This window comes from Podarcis bocagei (assembly GCF_964188305.1).
Source record: "Podarcis bocagei genome assembly, chromosome: 5".
NCBI classification, from domain to species: domain Eukaryota; kingdom Metazoa; phylum Chordata; class Lepidosauria; order Squamata; family Lacertidae; genus Podarcis; species Podarcis bocagei.
Window position 1 is genome coordinate 98,990,650 of NC_138129.1, and position 15,008 is coordinate 99,005,657.

Genomic DNA, 15,008 nt, shown 5'->3' on the forward strand with positions numbered 1-15,008 from the left:
AGTATAGTGGGCGGTATTTAACTACTTTTTACTCAGAAATACCTATTACAATTAATGGACTCACCTTATGACTAAGATAGGTCCATTAATTTTAACAGATCTATTCTGAAATTAATGAACTAATTTCAGTGGGTCTACCCTGAGTAAAATGTAGTTATCATCCATCATGTCCAACAACACACCCTGAGCAGACGTAACTGAGATTTTTGCAGTCAACCATCCTCCTTCTAACTTGATAACTAAGGTGCAAGGTAGGAACATAAGATGAGCCCGCAGGATCAGGCTGTCATGAAGTAGTGATCCTGTCAGTAGCGTAGCTAAGGCTTTTGCTGCCCGGGGCAGTGGCTGTGTTTGCCGCCCCTCTCGCTGTTCCTCATGCAGGAGTCCTGCCAATTTGCCACGGTCCTCCCCCCCCCTCCGCCTGTCCTTCCCTTCTCTCCCCCCAACCCCGCTTCCCAAGGGGTGGGAAGGAACTCAGTTCCTGTCACCTCAGACTCCACCTCTTCTTTGCTTTACTTAAGGCCTCATCATGTTCTTTGCTTCTCTTGCTTCAACCACAGACAGAGCTCAAGCACCTATTCCTGCCTGGCAAAAGCACCCAAGAATAGTGCAAAGCAGGAGCAATAAGGGAGGATGTAATCTCTCATACCTGCATGCTGCTTCTGGGAACAGCCATAAGTACAGTGCTCAAGTACAGTGGATTCAGGCCGTTGGGCCTTTTTGCAGCCCAACTAAATCCTACTTAGGGCAGACCCTTTGAAATCAATGTTTGGATTTTTAATTCATTTCAGTGAGTCTACTCTGAGTAGGCTAGCACCCAAGGCAACCGTGTCTGTGTCTGTGTGTGTGTGTGTGAGAGAGAGAGAGAGAGAGAGAGAAAGAGAGAGAGAGAGAGAGAGGGAGGGAGGGAGGGAGGGAGGGAGGGAGGGAGGGAGGGAGGGAGATATGTAAATTTACATAGCAGCAGGAGGAGGGCAAACGAGGGCTGAGAGCAAATGTAAAAAGGATGGGACAGCTGCATATTCCTGCATTCCAGAGGGCTGGACTAGATCATCCTCAACAGGGTCTCTTCCAACTCTACAATACAGTGGTGGCCCGCAAGACGAAGGCCTCGCAAGACGGAAAACTCGCTAGACGAAAGAGTTTTCCGTTTTGGAGGTGCTTCGCAAAACGAATTTCCTATGGGCTTGCTTCGCAAGACGACAATGTCTTGCGAGTTCCTGCGGGGGTTTTTTCCTTCCCCCCCCCTTTGCTAAGCCGCTAAGCCGCTTATCAGCTGATCCGATAAGCCGATAAGCCGCTAAAAGCCGCTAAAAGCCGCTAATAGCACTAATCCGCTAATCCGTCAATGGGCTTGCTTCGCAAGACGAAAAAAACGCTAGACGAAGAGAATCACAGAACGGATTCTTTTCGTCTTGCGAGGCACCACTGTACCATAATTCTAGGGGAAAGGAGCCAAAAGGGCAAAATCACTCCCCAAAGGTGTCTTTCCACGTGAGAAAGGATTTAAAGTGAGGCAGGAAACAGTTAAGCAGGGAGATATGGAAAGGTGTGAGGGGGAACGCATGCACACACACAGAGAGAGAGAGAGAGAGAGAGAGAGAGAGAGAGAGAGAGAGAGAGAGATGAGAGTTTAGAGAGACAGACAGACAGAGAGACAGAGAGGGAGGAAAGAGTTGTCCTGTTAATTAGTTCGCAATTTCAAAAACGAATACCTGAGTGTAGGTGCTTAAGAGATACAGAGTGCATGGCAGTGAAGAGAGAAGCGGCGAGAAGCGGCTCCGTGCAGCTCCCAAGTGCTGGTGGGACGGCTCACTTTTCCCTCTCGCCTTCCTCTGCCTCCCGGCGGTGGCTTTAAGGGCGATGCCTGAGCCTGAATGGGTTCAGGGGGCAGCAGCACGGGCACACACTCCCCCATCAACGGAGAGGGGGGGGGGGAACCCCGTGGCACCGCCAGTGCAATTCTTGCATATTCCCTCTGACCTTACAGGCAGAACATAGCTATGCTGACTCCTTATCCAAACGCTCTCCACTACACAGCATCAAGTTCAGCTGCGTTTCACTGCATTTGTTAACTGAACACCCCCCTCAGTGATGACACCCGGGGCAGCCGGCACCCACCACTCTTCCCTCCCTACGCCACTGGATCCTGTGAGCAAGTATTGCTGGGGTGGGGCCCCTCAGGCTGGTGGTAACAACTAGTCCCCAAAGTGGGAGAATGTGACGGGGCTGGCTGATTGCCAGCATCCCCCAGCCCCTATAAATCTTTGAGTTAACCTGCCAGGAGGGAGGGAGAACATGCTGTGTATTAGACTTGCTGCTTGATGTTCTGTAGCTGGTGCCAGAGAAGGAGCCAATGAAGCTTGGTAACCAGTTTGGTGCCTGCGTGTGATGGATTAGTAGCTTGAAGGAAGGACTCGGGAAAGCCACCCCCTCCTTGACACAGGCCAATGGCCCAGCATCCTGTTCTCACAGTGGCCAGCCAGATGCACAGGGAAGCATTTATTCAAATGTAATCTAATTGGAGATTTTTGTTTGACACTGTTATGCCTAGCCCTGACCTAGTACAAGACACAGAGTACTCAGAGGATGACTCAGACACCCCACAGGCTGAGGAGCTTGAGGAGTACAGCAACCAATTATGAGGACCCCCCCCCCGAAGGGCCACCCTTGGAGCTGTCTGTGGACCCACCCTCCAGTGCTCAACAACACCGGCACCAAAATATCCTGGACAAAAATGACAACATAACATGTGTCCTTGGATATCTTTTAATATCTTTATGCGCCCCCTTGCCCAGATTGTCTGAAACTTTGGGCTGGGCTGTCATCAATATGCAGATGACACCTAGCTTTATCTGTTGATGGACGGCCATCCTGACTCGGCCCCGGACACATTGACCAGATGCTTGGATGCTGTGGCTGGATGGCTGCGTGGGAGCCGGTTGAAGTTAAATCCTTCGAAGACAGAGGTCCTCTGGCTGGGTTGGGACAACATGGGGTTGGGGGGCCAACTCCCATCTCTTGCGGGGGCTCAATTAGTGCCAGTGCACTCTGGGTGTAACCTTCGACGCCTCCCTCTCTATGGAGGCGCAGGTTGCAGCTACAGCAAAGGCGGCATTTTTCCATCTCTGCCGTATTAAGCAGTTGGTTCCTTACCTTTCTCGCCCTGATCTGGCCACAGTGATCCATGAGATGGTCACCTCCAGGCTTGATGACTGTAATTCGCTCTACGCAGGGCTGCCCTTGAGGCTGACCCAGAAACTCCAGTGGGTGCAGAATGCTGCGGCGAGACTCCTTACGGGGTCCTCGCCGCGGGATCACATTCATCCAGTGCTTTACCAGCTGCACTGGATCCCGGTGGAGTACAAACAGGGTCAGGTTTAAGGTGCTGGTTTTGACCTTTAAAGCCCTATGTGGCCTAGGACCCTCGTACCTACGGATCCGCCTCTCCTGATATGCCCTGCAGAGGACCTTAAGGTCCATAAATAACAACACTTTGGAAGTCCCGAGCCCCAAGGAGGTTAGATTGGCCTCAACCAGGGCCAGGGCCTTTTCAGCTCTGGCCCCGGCCTGGTGGGACGCCCTACCGCAGGGACCCTCTCAACTCTAACTGGAGATGCTGGGGATCAAATCTGGAACCTTCTGCACGCAAAGCAAGTGCTCTGCCATTGAGCTATGATCCTCCCCCACCTGCTTTAGTGTTGAGGGTCCCACAGAACTTTGCATCTGCCTAATCCAGACATTTAGGAGACATTGTGGAAGTGCTGCTGAAGGCAGCCAATTAACCAAGTTGAGACTGACAAAGCTAAAAAGAATTCCAACAGATGCTGCCCGGCAGGCACAACTGCAGCAGGTTGAGGTTAGGTCCCATTTTCCAAGGGAGACTGCTTTGCAGTCACATATTGGCACAGGAAATAACCACATGGTAGGCCCTGCAGCAGCTCATTATGTAACTTAGCCCCCTATATGAATGAGCAGCAGCTTTCTAGCAGACATGTAACAATGAAATAATTTCCAATTATAACTTCAATTTAAAATGCACACTTTCCTTTCAAAGCCACCCAGCCTCTTGAAACAGGGCTGCTTAAGGCTGATATGAAACATTCTGCATTTAGAAGAATATCAATGCAGAGCAGGACAGAGGACAGGTGTACACTTGGCAATCCTAACTGGGATTCTAACCCTTATCAATATATGTGAAAAGTGCAATCAATGCATCGGAGTGAATTTTGTAGGTCACTAGATTTCTAAAGCTGTGCAGATATAGATGACAATACCTATATAAACCAAAAGCCAAATACTGCATCAGTAGTAGCTTGAGCATGTGTTTTCAAAGACAAATGTTTAACAGCTACATTAAGTGTACAGGTACAAGGCCCAATACATTTGCTCAACTCATAGCAGAGGAGCAGCCCAGCAAAGAACTGGAGTGCAAAAAAGAGGGAAGAGGTATACATTGCAACTAAGGGTAGAGTAAGTGCCTCATTCAATGGCTTTTCAATCTTACACCCTGCTTTCAAAATGTATTTAAAACTCTTTGTTGCAAAATAGAGAAGATATGATCTGTTTTGTTTTTGTTCTTTTGACAGAGTATTAACCTGGACAAGCTGGTATATGGAGTCTACCAAAACATATTAAATTCTACTCATTAAAATCACAGCAGTTGTTTCTCTGATAAACACAACTTGCTTTAACTTGAAAATGTGAAACAACAACATCGTGGAAGAAGCGGACCATTTGGATCCCTTCCAGTCAGGATTCAGGCCTCATCACGGGACTGAAACTGCCTTGGTCGCACTGGTTGATGATCTCCGGGGGGCTAGGGACAAAGGTGAGAGCTGTTTCCTAGTTCTGCTGGATCTCTCAGCGGCGTTTGATACCATCGACCATAACATCCTTCTGGACCGTCTTGAGGGGCTGGGAGCTGGGGGCACTGTTATACAGTGGTTCCGCTCCTTCCTCCTGGGCCGTGTTCAGAAAGTGGTGGTGGGGGATGAGTGTTCAGACCCCTGGGCTCTCACTTGTGGGGTGCCTCAGGGTTCTGTCCTCTCCCCCATGCTTTTCAACATCTACATGCGGCCGCTGGGAGAGATCATCAGGAGGTTTGGGCTGGGTGTTCATCAGTATGCGGATGATACCCAGCTCTACCTCTCTTTTAAATCAGAACCAGTGAAGGCGGTGAAGGTCCTGTGTGAGTGTCTGGAGGCGGTTGGAGGATGGATGGCGGCTAACAGATTGAGGTTGAATCCTGACAAGACAGAAGTACTGTTTTGGGGGGACAGGAGGCGGGCAGGTGTGGAGGATTCCCTGGTCCGGAATGGGGTAACTGTGCCCCTGAAGGACCAGGTGCGCAGCCTGGGAGTCATTTTGGACTCACAGCTGTCCATGGAGGCACAGGTCAAATCTGTATCCAGGGCAGCTGTTTACCAGCTCCATCTGGTACGCAGGCTGAGACCCTATCTGCCTGCGGACTGCCTCGCCATAGTGGTGCATGCTCTGGTTATCTCCCACTTGGATTACTGCAATGTGCTCTACGTGGGGCTACCTTTGAAGGTGACCCGGAAACTACAACTAATCCAGAACGCGGCAGCTAGACTGGTGACTGGAAGCGGCCGCAGAGACCACATAACACCGGTCTTGAAAAACCTACATTGGCTCCCAGTACGTTTCCGAGCACAATTCAAAGTGTTGGTGCTGACCTTTAAAGCCCTAAACGGCCTTGGTTCAGTATATCTGAAGGAGCGTCTCCACCCCCATCGTTCTACCCGGACACTGAGGTCCAGCACCGAGGGCCTTCTGGCAGTTCCCTCACTGCGAGAATCAAAGCTACAGGGAACCAGGCAGAGGGCCTTCTCGGTAGTGGCGCCTTCCCTGTGGAACGTCCTCCCACCAGATGTCAAAGAGAACAACAACTACCAGGCTTTTAGAAGACATCTGAAGGCAGCCCTGTTTCGGGAAGCTTTTAATGTTCTTTTGGAAGCCGCCCAGAGTGGCTGGGGAAGCCCAGCCAGATGGGCGGGGTATAAATAATAAATAAATATATAAAAAAATAATCCCTCAAATTAAATTGTGCATTGCTGTCACAGCAATCCAAGAGACTTTTACCAATTATTTTGATTCCCTGTAGTAAAACACCTTTGAATATACATGCAAGCAAAAAGTAGGTCACCAGCATTATTCCACAATGTATCAAATCCTAGAAAATTAAGAGGACACCCCATCCTTATAAATGAAAAAGATCATCCACAGAAGTTGAGGCTATACCAAAAATTTGTCACGATAATAAAATGGTTTCTCATACACACAAGTCCTCAAAGTCCAGCATTTGAGACAAAAAATACAGGTGATTCCCCACTTACGAGGGGTTTACGTTCTGGCCTTTGTGTGCATAAGTGAAATGTGTAAGTGGGAAACTTCATTTTTTAAGTGGCTTTATTTTCCATTTCCACCCCCTTCCTCCACTTTCATTTGGAAGGGTAGGAGTGGAACAAGGGCCATCTAAAGGGCAGCAGAGACCCCCTTCCTACTGCCCCTCGCCCTCAGTCTAAGCCACGGTGTTGAGTCCACTGCAAGGAACAGCTTCCCGCCCATCAGCTGTTGAGCGGGGTAGCATATTAGCAGAGAGAGCTCCTGCACACCATTTGGGGGTCAACGTCGGAAACCTTTTTCACTATCGGCTTTAGAAGTATAATGAGTTTTCTCCCCAGAAGAGGATTCAGAAGTTATGTGACCCCAGAGAAGCTGGGAAAATTGCACAGATGAGACCTGCTGCAAAGCAGCTTTCCTGCCTCTCAGCTGATGAGCACAGTAGTGCAGCAGCAGCAGCAGCAGCAGCAGCAGCAGCAGCAGGGGGCCCCACACACCTTTTTCAAGCCAGCACCAGAGCCCTGCTCCTTCATAATCCACAGAAAAATTCTTCTGGGCTCCGGGGAGGCTCACAAAGACTCTCCAGCTCTCTTCTGCCATTTCCAGGTTTGAATTGAATTATTTCCTAGGACAGCGCATAAGGGGTGTGTGTATGCCTGTACTGCATTCCAGTGATGAGGTATTAGATTCCAACGTGGAGTACAACAATTAATAGTCCCAGAGCTGATTAAATCCAGTTTGGATAGACCATAATAGAATTATAGAATATGGATCTAATGATTTAGATACAATGTAGTGAACAATGTATTATAGCAGGACTGTTAATCCTTCAACTTCCCCAATTTGAATAATAAACCTCTCCTAAACATCAAATTTGTGGCAAAACAAGTTTGTTCTAATCCAATCTTTTGTTTTGTTTGTTTGTTTGTTTGTTTGTTTGTTTGTTTGGTCTTCAGCCCATAATACTCTTACAACAATCCAAAGAAGGTAACTATTAATATCTCTGAATATTTAGGCAGATATAAATAAAGGGAGGCAAAGCATACTGCCAAGAAGATGGTTGAAGAGAACCTACAGCCAACAAATGGACCTTGCTCCCTTTTTGTGAAGCCTCTTTTGTTATAACTGGGTGGTGGATAATGCTTGAATTATTTAAATAAAAATATCCTAGTCTACTGATATAGGTGTTGTTAAATACCATTGAACAAATTAAATAATGAATCACTGATTACCTAAAATTGGCCCTTTGAATGATATAGATCACCTGTTTTTCCTTGCAGCACAAAAATATTATACTGCAGATGACTATTCTCACAGTACCATCACAGAATCACAAATCACAGAAAACCACCAATGTGTCACAGAATTACAAAATATTAAAGCATTCAGTTACTATGGATGTTTGTACGTGATGCCAATAAAAGGTTTGATGACGATGAGAAAACGTTCAGAAATGGCATTTAGAATAATATATGGAAACTGTGTTAATATATGGAAGCTATTAAGACGTGTGTAAAATGTACTGATCATTGGGAGGGGGAGCTAGACTTTTCAATGCAAATTACATACAAATCTGGCCGTACCTTACAGATCTTATATAGAGATTCCTGGCCATCTCCTCCTGTATCTTTAAAATATTCATGAGCTGGGAACGTACGATGAATGTCTCGTGTAATGACACTCTCCTGGGTTGAGTCCTGTGAAGAAAGGGAGAAAATAGCATATGCAAACTACACTTAAAATGAGGAAACCAAGATACTTCAACACAGAATGAAAACATATACAGTACCTGACAGATTATAACACTACCAGCTGGCCAGAAGGCTTACCTCAATTGCAGGATGGAATCCAGAACATGTGCCCCGTCTTAACATTTGCAGGAAATTATTAGCCATTTAATAGGGCATCAGTAGTAAGTGCTTCATGCATCCGCAAAACAAAACGATTAGTTTTGCTGCTTTGATGATATACTTTGGAGGAAGCCATGGTGGCACTTGGCCGGGGGGGGGGGGGATTACTGACTATAATACCATCTCTTGATATAAGCAAACATGTCCCACCATTTTCCTATTGGAAAACAGATCCCTCAGTTCAATTTGTATAAACACACCAGTTTGGGTATTTGCGTGTCTTTCATTTTTATATTTCAGGGTCTATGAAACCCACTCTCCAAACTTCCCATGAAGGGGGCACAGAAAAGGGCCTCAGATGATGATTGCAGGGTCCAGGTTAGTTCACATGGGGAGAGGCGGTCCTTGAGGTACTAGTGTCCATATCCACATACAAGATTTATAGATCAAATCAGCACTTTGAAAAGATTCTGGAAACAAATTGGTAAGCACTGCAGACGTGCCAGATTTGGAGTTATATGTACTGACTGTCCTCTGATTTTTTTAATTGCAATTTGGTATAAGTGTCCTCAGCGCCTTGCTCTCATGGAAAGATTAACACATGATATGCGGAAAGCAAGGGGCTGAATTACATCTAATCATGTTGGCGCCGTATGGTTTCTGCTCATTATTTTCATAAATATTTCTCTTGGGAGCTCAGAACCTCTAACTACCCAAGCTGAGTTTTAGAGGGGCATTACTTATTGTTTATCTGATTTCAGTGCTTATTACTTTTCTCCAATCATGTGCATTGTAACAATGAAACATGAGAGATCTGTAACTGTTTGATTTGCTTTTGTTAATCTTTATAGAACTGCAATTTATAAAATAAAATTCTTAATATAAATTAATAAACAAAAAACTCAGCACAGTGCATCAAGCCCAGAAATGTATTGGTAGCCAGTGCAATCACTGGTGTTGTACGTTCAGACCACCCTGCTCTGGTAGTAGTCCAGTCTAGAGGTCACCAGAGCATGGGCAACAGATGTTCGGCTGTCCCCACCCATCAGTCGAAGCTGTTGAGCACCTGTTGAGACCCCCCAGTAGAGGGCCCACTACGAATCCCTGGACCCACTGATGCTCCTTCTCTGTGTTGCTGCTGCCTGTCCACTCTTAGGAGCACAGGGACCTGCCTTAAACTGAATCCAGATCAGTACTGTCTGCACAAACTGGCATTGGATACCCAGGGTTTCAGATCGGACTCTCTCCCTGTCCTACCTTTAGATCTCAGGGATTGAACCTGGGACTAAACTATGTGAGAGAGAAAGGATAAGGAGCAGTGATCTCTGCACACCATGATTTTACCCATCATTACTAAAAACCTGCACAAAAACATATCAAAAAGGAATATTTTACAATAGATAAAGCAAAACATTAAAATAAATATAAATTTACTATCGTGGACTTGTTGGATGCAAATAAATCGTGGGAGAAGCCAGCTGGGGAACATGGATGCAGCCAAATCAAAATCAATACAAATGAATACAAATTTGAGGTTCTGCCCCACCCCAACAAAAGCCTCCCCCCCCCCAAACAAAAATCCTGGCTATGGCCAGGCTGGGGAACCAGCAAGGGAAAAAGCCTAAGAGCCCAGGGACTGGTGGTGGGACAATGACGAGTGGTCAGAGGGAGAAGACTATGAAAAGGAGGTGTCGGAATCTGAAGAGGTAACAGAGCAGGTGGAGTCTGTGGCAGAGACAAGCCCAGAAGCAGAAGAGAAGGGGGGCCACGAGGCAGAGACTGATTCTGGCATGTGAAGAGGCATGGGAGTCTACCTTGCCCCCGGGTCTTCCAGAACCAGGAGAGGCATGAAGACAGAGGAAGAGAAATTAGCTTCACGCAGGTAAAGTCTCAGATTACTTGGGGGAAACTCTGGAAAGGAGAGGAGGCAGGGACCCTGAGTCTCAGCAACTGCTTCATGGGGGCAAGACCTGCCAGAGATGAGTTGCTGTGCTCATTCAGTATAATACTCCTGTGCAGATCCTGTTTTTGCTAATAAAGAGTTAACACCAATTTGCTCTCTGTGATTTACTGCTGGCCCTCTCCTGTAATCTACATATTTTCATCCAATCATAGTTATACCACATAAAATGAATACCAACAAGTCCGCAGAAAGCTGTGCTGATGGCAGATTTTAAATGCTCTGACAGGGATGTCCCACCGGTCGACCACAATCGACAGGTCAATCCCCAGATAGCGGTTGATCACGGGCTCATTCTCCTCCGCAGTGGAAAAAGAGCATCCATGCGTGTGCTTTCCTGACCTGGCGAGAGTCGGTCGTCGCTTGGCCGCCAGCACTGGCGTCCTGCTACTTCTGTGTTTTGGAAGCCCCTGCCAGCAGGCTGCAGCAAGTTCACTCCAGCCGGAGGCTTCGCAGATCCCCTGCCATGCTGGTCTACCCATGCAATTGTGTGGCGGTAGACCGTTCCTGGTGCCCATCCTCCGCTTCCCTGCAATGGCCTGACCAGAGGGTAGCACATAATGGGAGCATTGCCGAGGACGAAGGTCCACCTAAACGCCATGTTGTAGGTGATGCAAGAGCGGCGGAGTCTTTATTTTGTTATCGACTTATGGCTTATGGTGTGCCCCTGCTAAAAAAAAGCTCAACAACTTTGTGTGTGTGCCCCCCCCAAAAAACTGGGTAGATCACTGCCAGCCCCCCCCCCCCCGGAGCAGATCGCAGTCCCTTGGGAGTTGGACACCCCTGCTCTATGAAATAAGTGCCATAGGCAACAGATGGTATAAATCCCTTAGTCAAAACTAATGAAGTTGAACTTTTGTACCATGCTAATTAACAGAATACATTCTGTTTTCCCTTCAGTTTGAAAAGTGTCACAAACCACGAAGACATTACTCAATTAGCAAAAAGAGATATAATAATATGATACACAGTGCTTGTGGCCATGATGGCCAAGATCTACCTCCACTGCTGGAAGCAGAATGCCTCTGAATGCCAGTTACTGGGAAATCACAGGTAGGGAAAGGGCTATTGCACACAAGTCCTGCCTGCAGGCACCCGGCTGGCCAATGGGAGAACAGAATGCTGGACGATGAGCCTTTGGTCTAACTCAGGAGGGCCCCTCTTAACTGCCAACTTTAGCTAGCAGGACATAAGCAGTGCACCTGTGCAGGCCTTGGCCCAGCAAGATGAATGGGAAGAGCCAGATTTGTTTGTTTGCTTGCTTGCTTGCAACCATGTGTTTTCCCTCTGATATCATCTGGTACCCAAATCTGATGTCATCACATCTGCTATAAGGCCCCTCTGTAGTTTGGATCACATTAGGAGCTGTGCAAATGGCACCAGAACAGTAGCACAGCGTGATGTAATGGTTAGAGTGTTGCAGTAAGACCAGGAAGACACAGATTTGAATCACCATTCTGCTGTGGGTCAGTTACTGCCTCTCAGCCTAACCTACTTTGCAGGTTGCTTTGAGGATAGAATCAGGAAGAGAACCTCACATGCTATCTCAGGCTACGTGGAAGAGAGGTGGGGCATAAATGTACAGGCACCCCAGCCCCCACTTACTTGGGGGTTACATTCCAGGCCCCCATGAACATAAGCAAAAATTATGCAAGGGGAGGAGCACCCTCCAAAAAGCCTCTAAATGCCCATTTTTTCCTGCTCTCCAGCACTCTCTCCGACTCATGGGGACAGCTCCCCCCCATCATGTAAAACAATAGAAATACTTAACTGACCAATTACGTCAGTTCTGCCCCCCCCCCCAACAAAAGTCCTGCCAAACCCCCCAACAAAAATCCTGGCTATGCACATGCTCCCACTCTCTCTTCAACTAGAGTTGAAGCTCTGAGGCTGGCTGGAGACTGGAGCACTGGCGGAAAAGCAATGGTGGCAGCAGTGCTATGGCACACACCAGCTGCTAGGCAGCTGGTGTGAACAGAAACAAAATAACAACATTGTAGAGGATTTTTCACCTGCCCTGGAAGCCCATTTTTTGCTTCAAAACTTTTGAGGGTAAGAAAGAAACCTGGTACAGCACTAAAAACTGATTATACAATGTGTCAGAACTTGGAGAGCAGCTTTGCTTCTTGCATCCCACCCAAATTACATCCATGAATGGAAAGACAGAAATCCCTAATTCTGCATTTTGAAATCATCCTGAAATCTGCATGCTGTACTGCAATTAAAAGTCAGTGTACCTAAGTTGCTCTGGTAGAAGAACATTCCTCAAGCTGAATCCTGAATAGTGCCACCACACTAAACTTGAATGGCTCACAGAAGCAGAGCGGAGGAGCCAGAAGATGAGATGGTGGCCTCTCCCTCTGCCAGAAAAAAGAAGAAGCTCACATATACTTTTCAATCCTCAGAAAAGCTGAGATAAGAAAACTGGAAAAGTTATTTGGGCAGCTCCATCCTTCTCATCTCCTTAGCAACTGAAAACATCTCCAATAACCATTTCAGCAGCACTTGCCTCAGGATGATTGGTATGAGCTAGAAATAGCACATTCCGCCATCTGCTTTTGTATTCCAGGGCTAGCAGTGTTCACACTTCACCGGTACTAAGCCTCATCAACATCCAGCAGCCAATAGTGGAATACACCAAGAGTAAGGGGGGGGGGAGAATTCTTACAACAATAATTAACAACTGATTTTCATCAGTTAACAAACCCCTACATTGATAGAATATGAACCTTAGAAATCAGATTTAATAACCAGCCTCAAGAAGCAAGTTGGATGACAATATTAGTAGACAATATTTTCAAAAAAAAAACACCTGTGGGAATGAAGAAGGGTGGCCAATAAGTGAAAGGCACTGAAAACCCTGGAATATATTATGTATATGCACAGAAATGCATTTAAAAAGGAGGTGGAGGAGGAGGAGTTGGGGGGGGGAGAGAGAGAGAGAGAGAGAGAGAGAGAGAGAGCCTCAAGCTGTGGAAAGAGGAAGGCAGCCAATTCAGCTCAGGTTACTACTAAAATCTTCTGCATGTTTCGAATACCAACCTCTTGAACACACCCAGTCAATATGATATCCTCCTTTCTCTGTTTTTCTCCCAATTTAAGAGAAAATATTTTTTATTTCATCTATAGAATTATACCCCCTCTTTATGATGAGAGATCTTTCACAATTCACCAAATTACATTATTATTTAAAAAAAAAAATCTTCCCCGTTTGATTCGCAAAATGTTTATCTAGTTTCCCTGGATAGAGGTAGCTGAAATAGATTTTATTTAATTTTCAGAAAAGAAAACCCTGTTGCCTACCATCCTCTGACTCACTATTTTTACTCACTGAATTAGACTTCTTGTATTTCCTACACAGCAGCGTTAATGTAATTAACATGCCACAGTACACTTGCCATTCTACAGTTTTTTATTAGTTATTTTCAAGCTGACCTATTTCTTGATCTCTAGATCTTGTCTCTAGAGAAGCGGACACGGAGCAATGGATCCAAACTACAAGAAAGAAGATTCCACCTAAACATTAGGAAGAACTTCCTGACAGTAAGAGCTGCTCGACAGTGGAATTTGCTGCCAAGGAGTGTGGTGGAGTCTCCTTCTTTGGAGGTCTTTAAGCAGAGGCTTGACAACCATATGTCAGGAGTGCTCTGATGGTGTTTCCTGCTTGGCAGGGGGTTGGACTCGATGGCCCTTGTGGTCTCTTCCAACTCTATGATTCTATAATCATTTCCAACTGTTTAGGGTGCATACTCTTCACTGGAATGCTCTGACTATATAGTTAGAACAGCAACATAGCTTACATACAAATGCTATGTATGTTCCCTAAACACAGCATCAAAAATGCAGGAAGAAAATATCACTTGAACTAAACCAGGGGTCAGCAAACTTTTTCAGCAGGGGGCCAGTCCACTGTCCCTCAAACCTTAGGGCAGAGACTATATTGGGGGGGGGGGTGAACAAATTCCTATGCCCCACAAATAATCCAGAGATGCATTTTAAATAAAAGGACACATTCTACGCATGTAAAAACACGCTGATTCCTGGACCATCTGTGGGCCGGATTTAGAAGGCAATTGCGCCGGATCTGGCCCCTGGGCCTTAGTTTGCCTACCCATGAACTAAACCATCTTTATACTGTTTGCCACTGCTGGTCTGTACATTTTAAGACAGACTCATAACAATTCATTTTACAGAAGTAAAAATGAACAAAATTAAAGGTTACATTAAGTACTGTCCCTCCACTGACAGAATACATCCATCTGTGGAAAAGGATGGAAGGTAACTGTTGATGGTTCCCTCTCCCCTTCCTCCACCCCACCCCAGTTCCTTCTCCAAAAATCCAGTATTTTTAGGATTATAAAAGCCAAACTGCCCAAGTGGTAAAGCCAATGTAGTAGCAATCCATCTAAAATTTTCCAACTGAGGTTCCATATGCTTCAAGGCATCTGAGCTACACTCATTAATTAGAATCACACAGAATAGTAGAGTTGGAAGAGACCCCAAGGATCATCTGGTTCAATTACCTGCAATGCAGGAATTTCAATTAAAACATCCTTGACAGGTGGCCACCCAACCTCTGCTTAAAAACCTCCAAGGAAGGAGAGTCCGCCACCTCCCGAGAGAAATAGTTCCACTGTCAAACAGCTCTTACTGTCAGAACATTCTTCCTGGTGTTTAGTCAGATTCAGAATGTCCTTTCTTATAACTCGAAGCCATTCGGTTCAGGTTCTAGCCTCCAGAGCAGGAGAAAACTCCATTAGAGAAACAAAAAGACTGAAGCAAGCCGAATTATCCTTTGGAAATAGTAATCCAGGCATAGGCAAACTCGGCCC

General features: G+C 46.2%; 1 protein-coding gene and 1 long non-coding RNA gene across 5 annotated transcripts in view; one reads left to right on the top strand and one right to left on the bottom strand.

Annotated features, from left to right (window-relative positions):
- LOC308587144 overlaps nucleotides 1-15,008 on the top strand; it is a 173,094-nt gene that overhangs the window by 117,308 nt on the left and 40,778 nt on the right. The gene's annotated exons all lie outside the window — the stretch shown is intronic.
- The window catches only part of RABGAP1L (RAB GTPase activating protein 1 like), a 161,143-nt gene that overhangs the window by 81,100 nt on the left and 65,035 nt on the right, over nucleotides 1-15,008 (bottom strand). For all 4 annotated transcript variants that reach the window (XM_081194342.1, XM_081194344.1, XM_081194345.1 and 1 more), the window contains exon 15: nucleotides 7,950-8,063. In XM_081194342.1, the coding sequence (XP_081050468.1) occupies nucleotides 7,950-8,063 (114 nt within the window). The remainder of the gene's footprint in view (nucleotides 1-7,949; nucleotides 8,064-15,008) is intronic.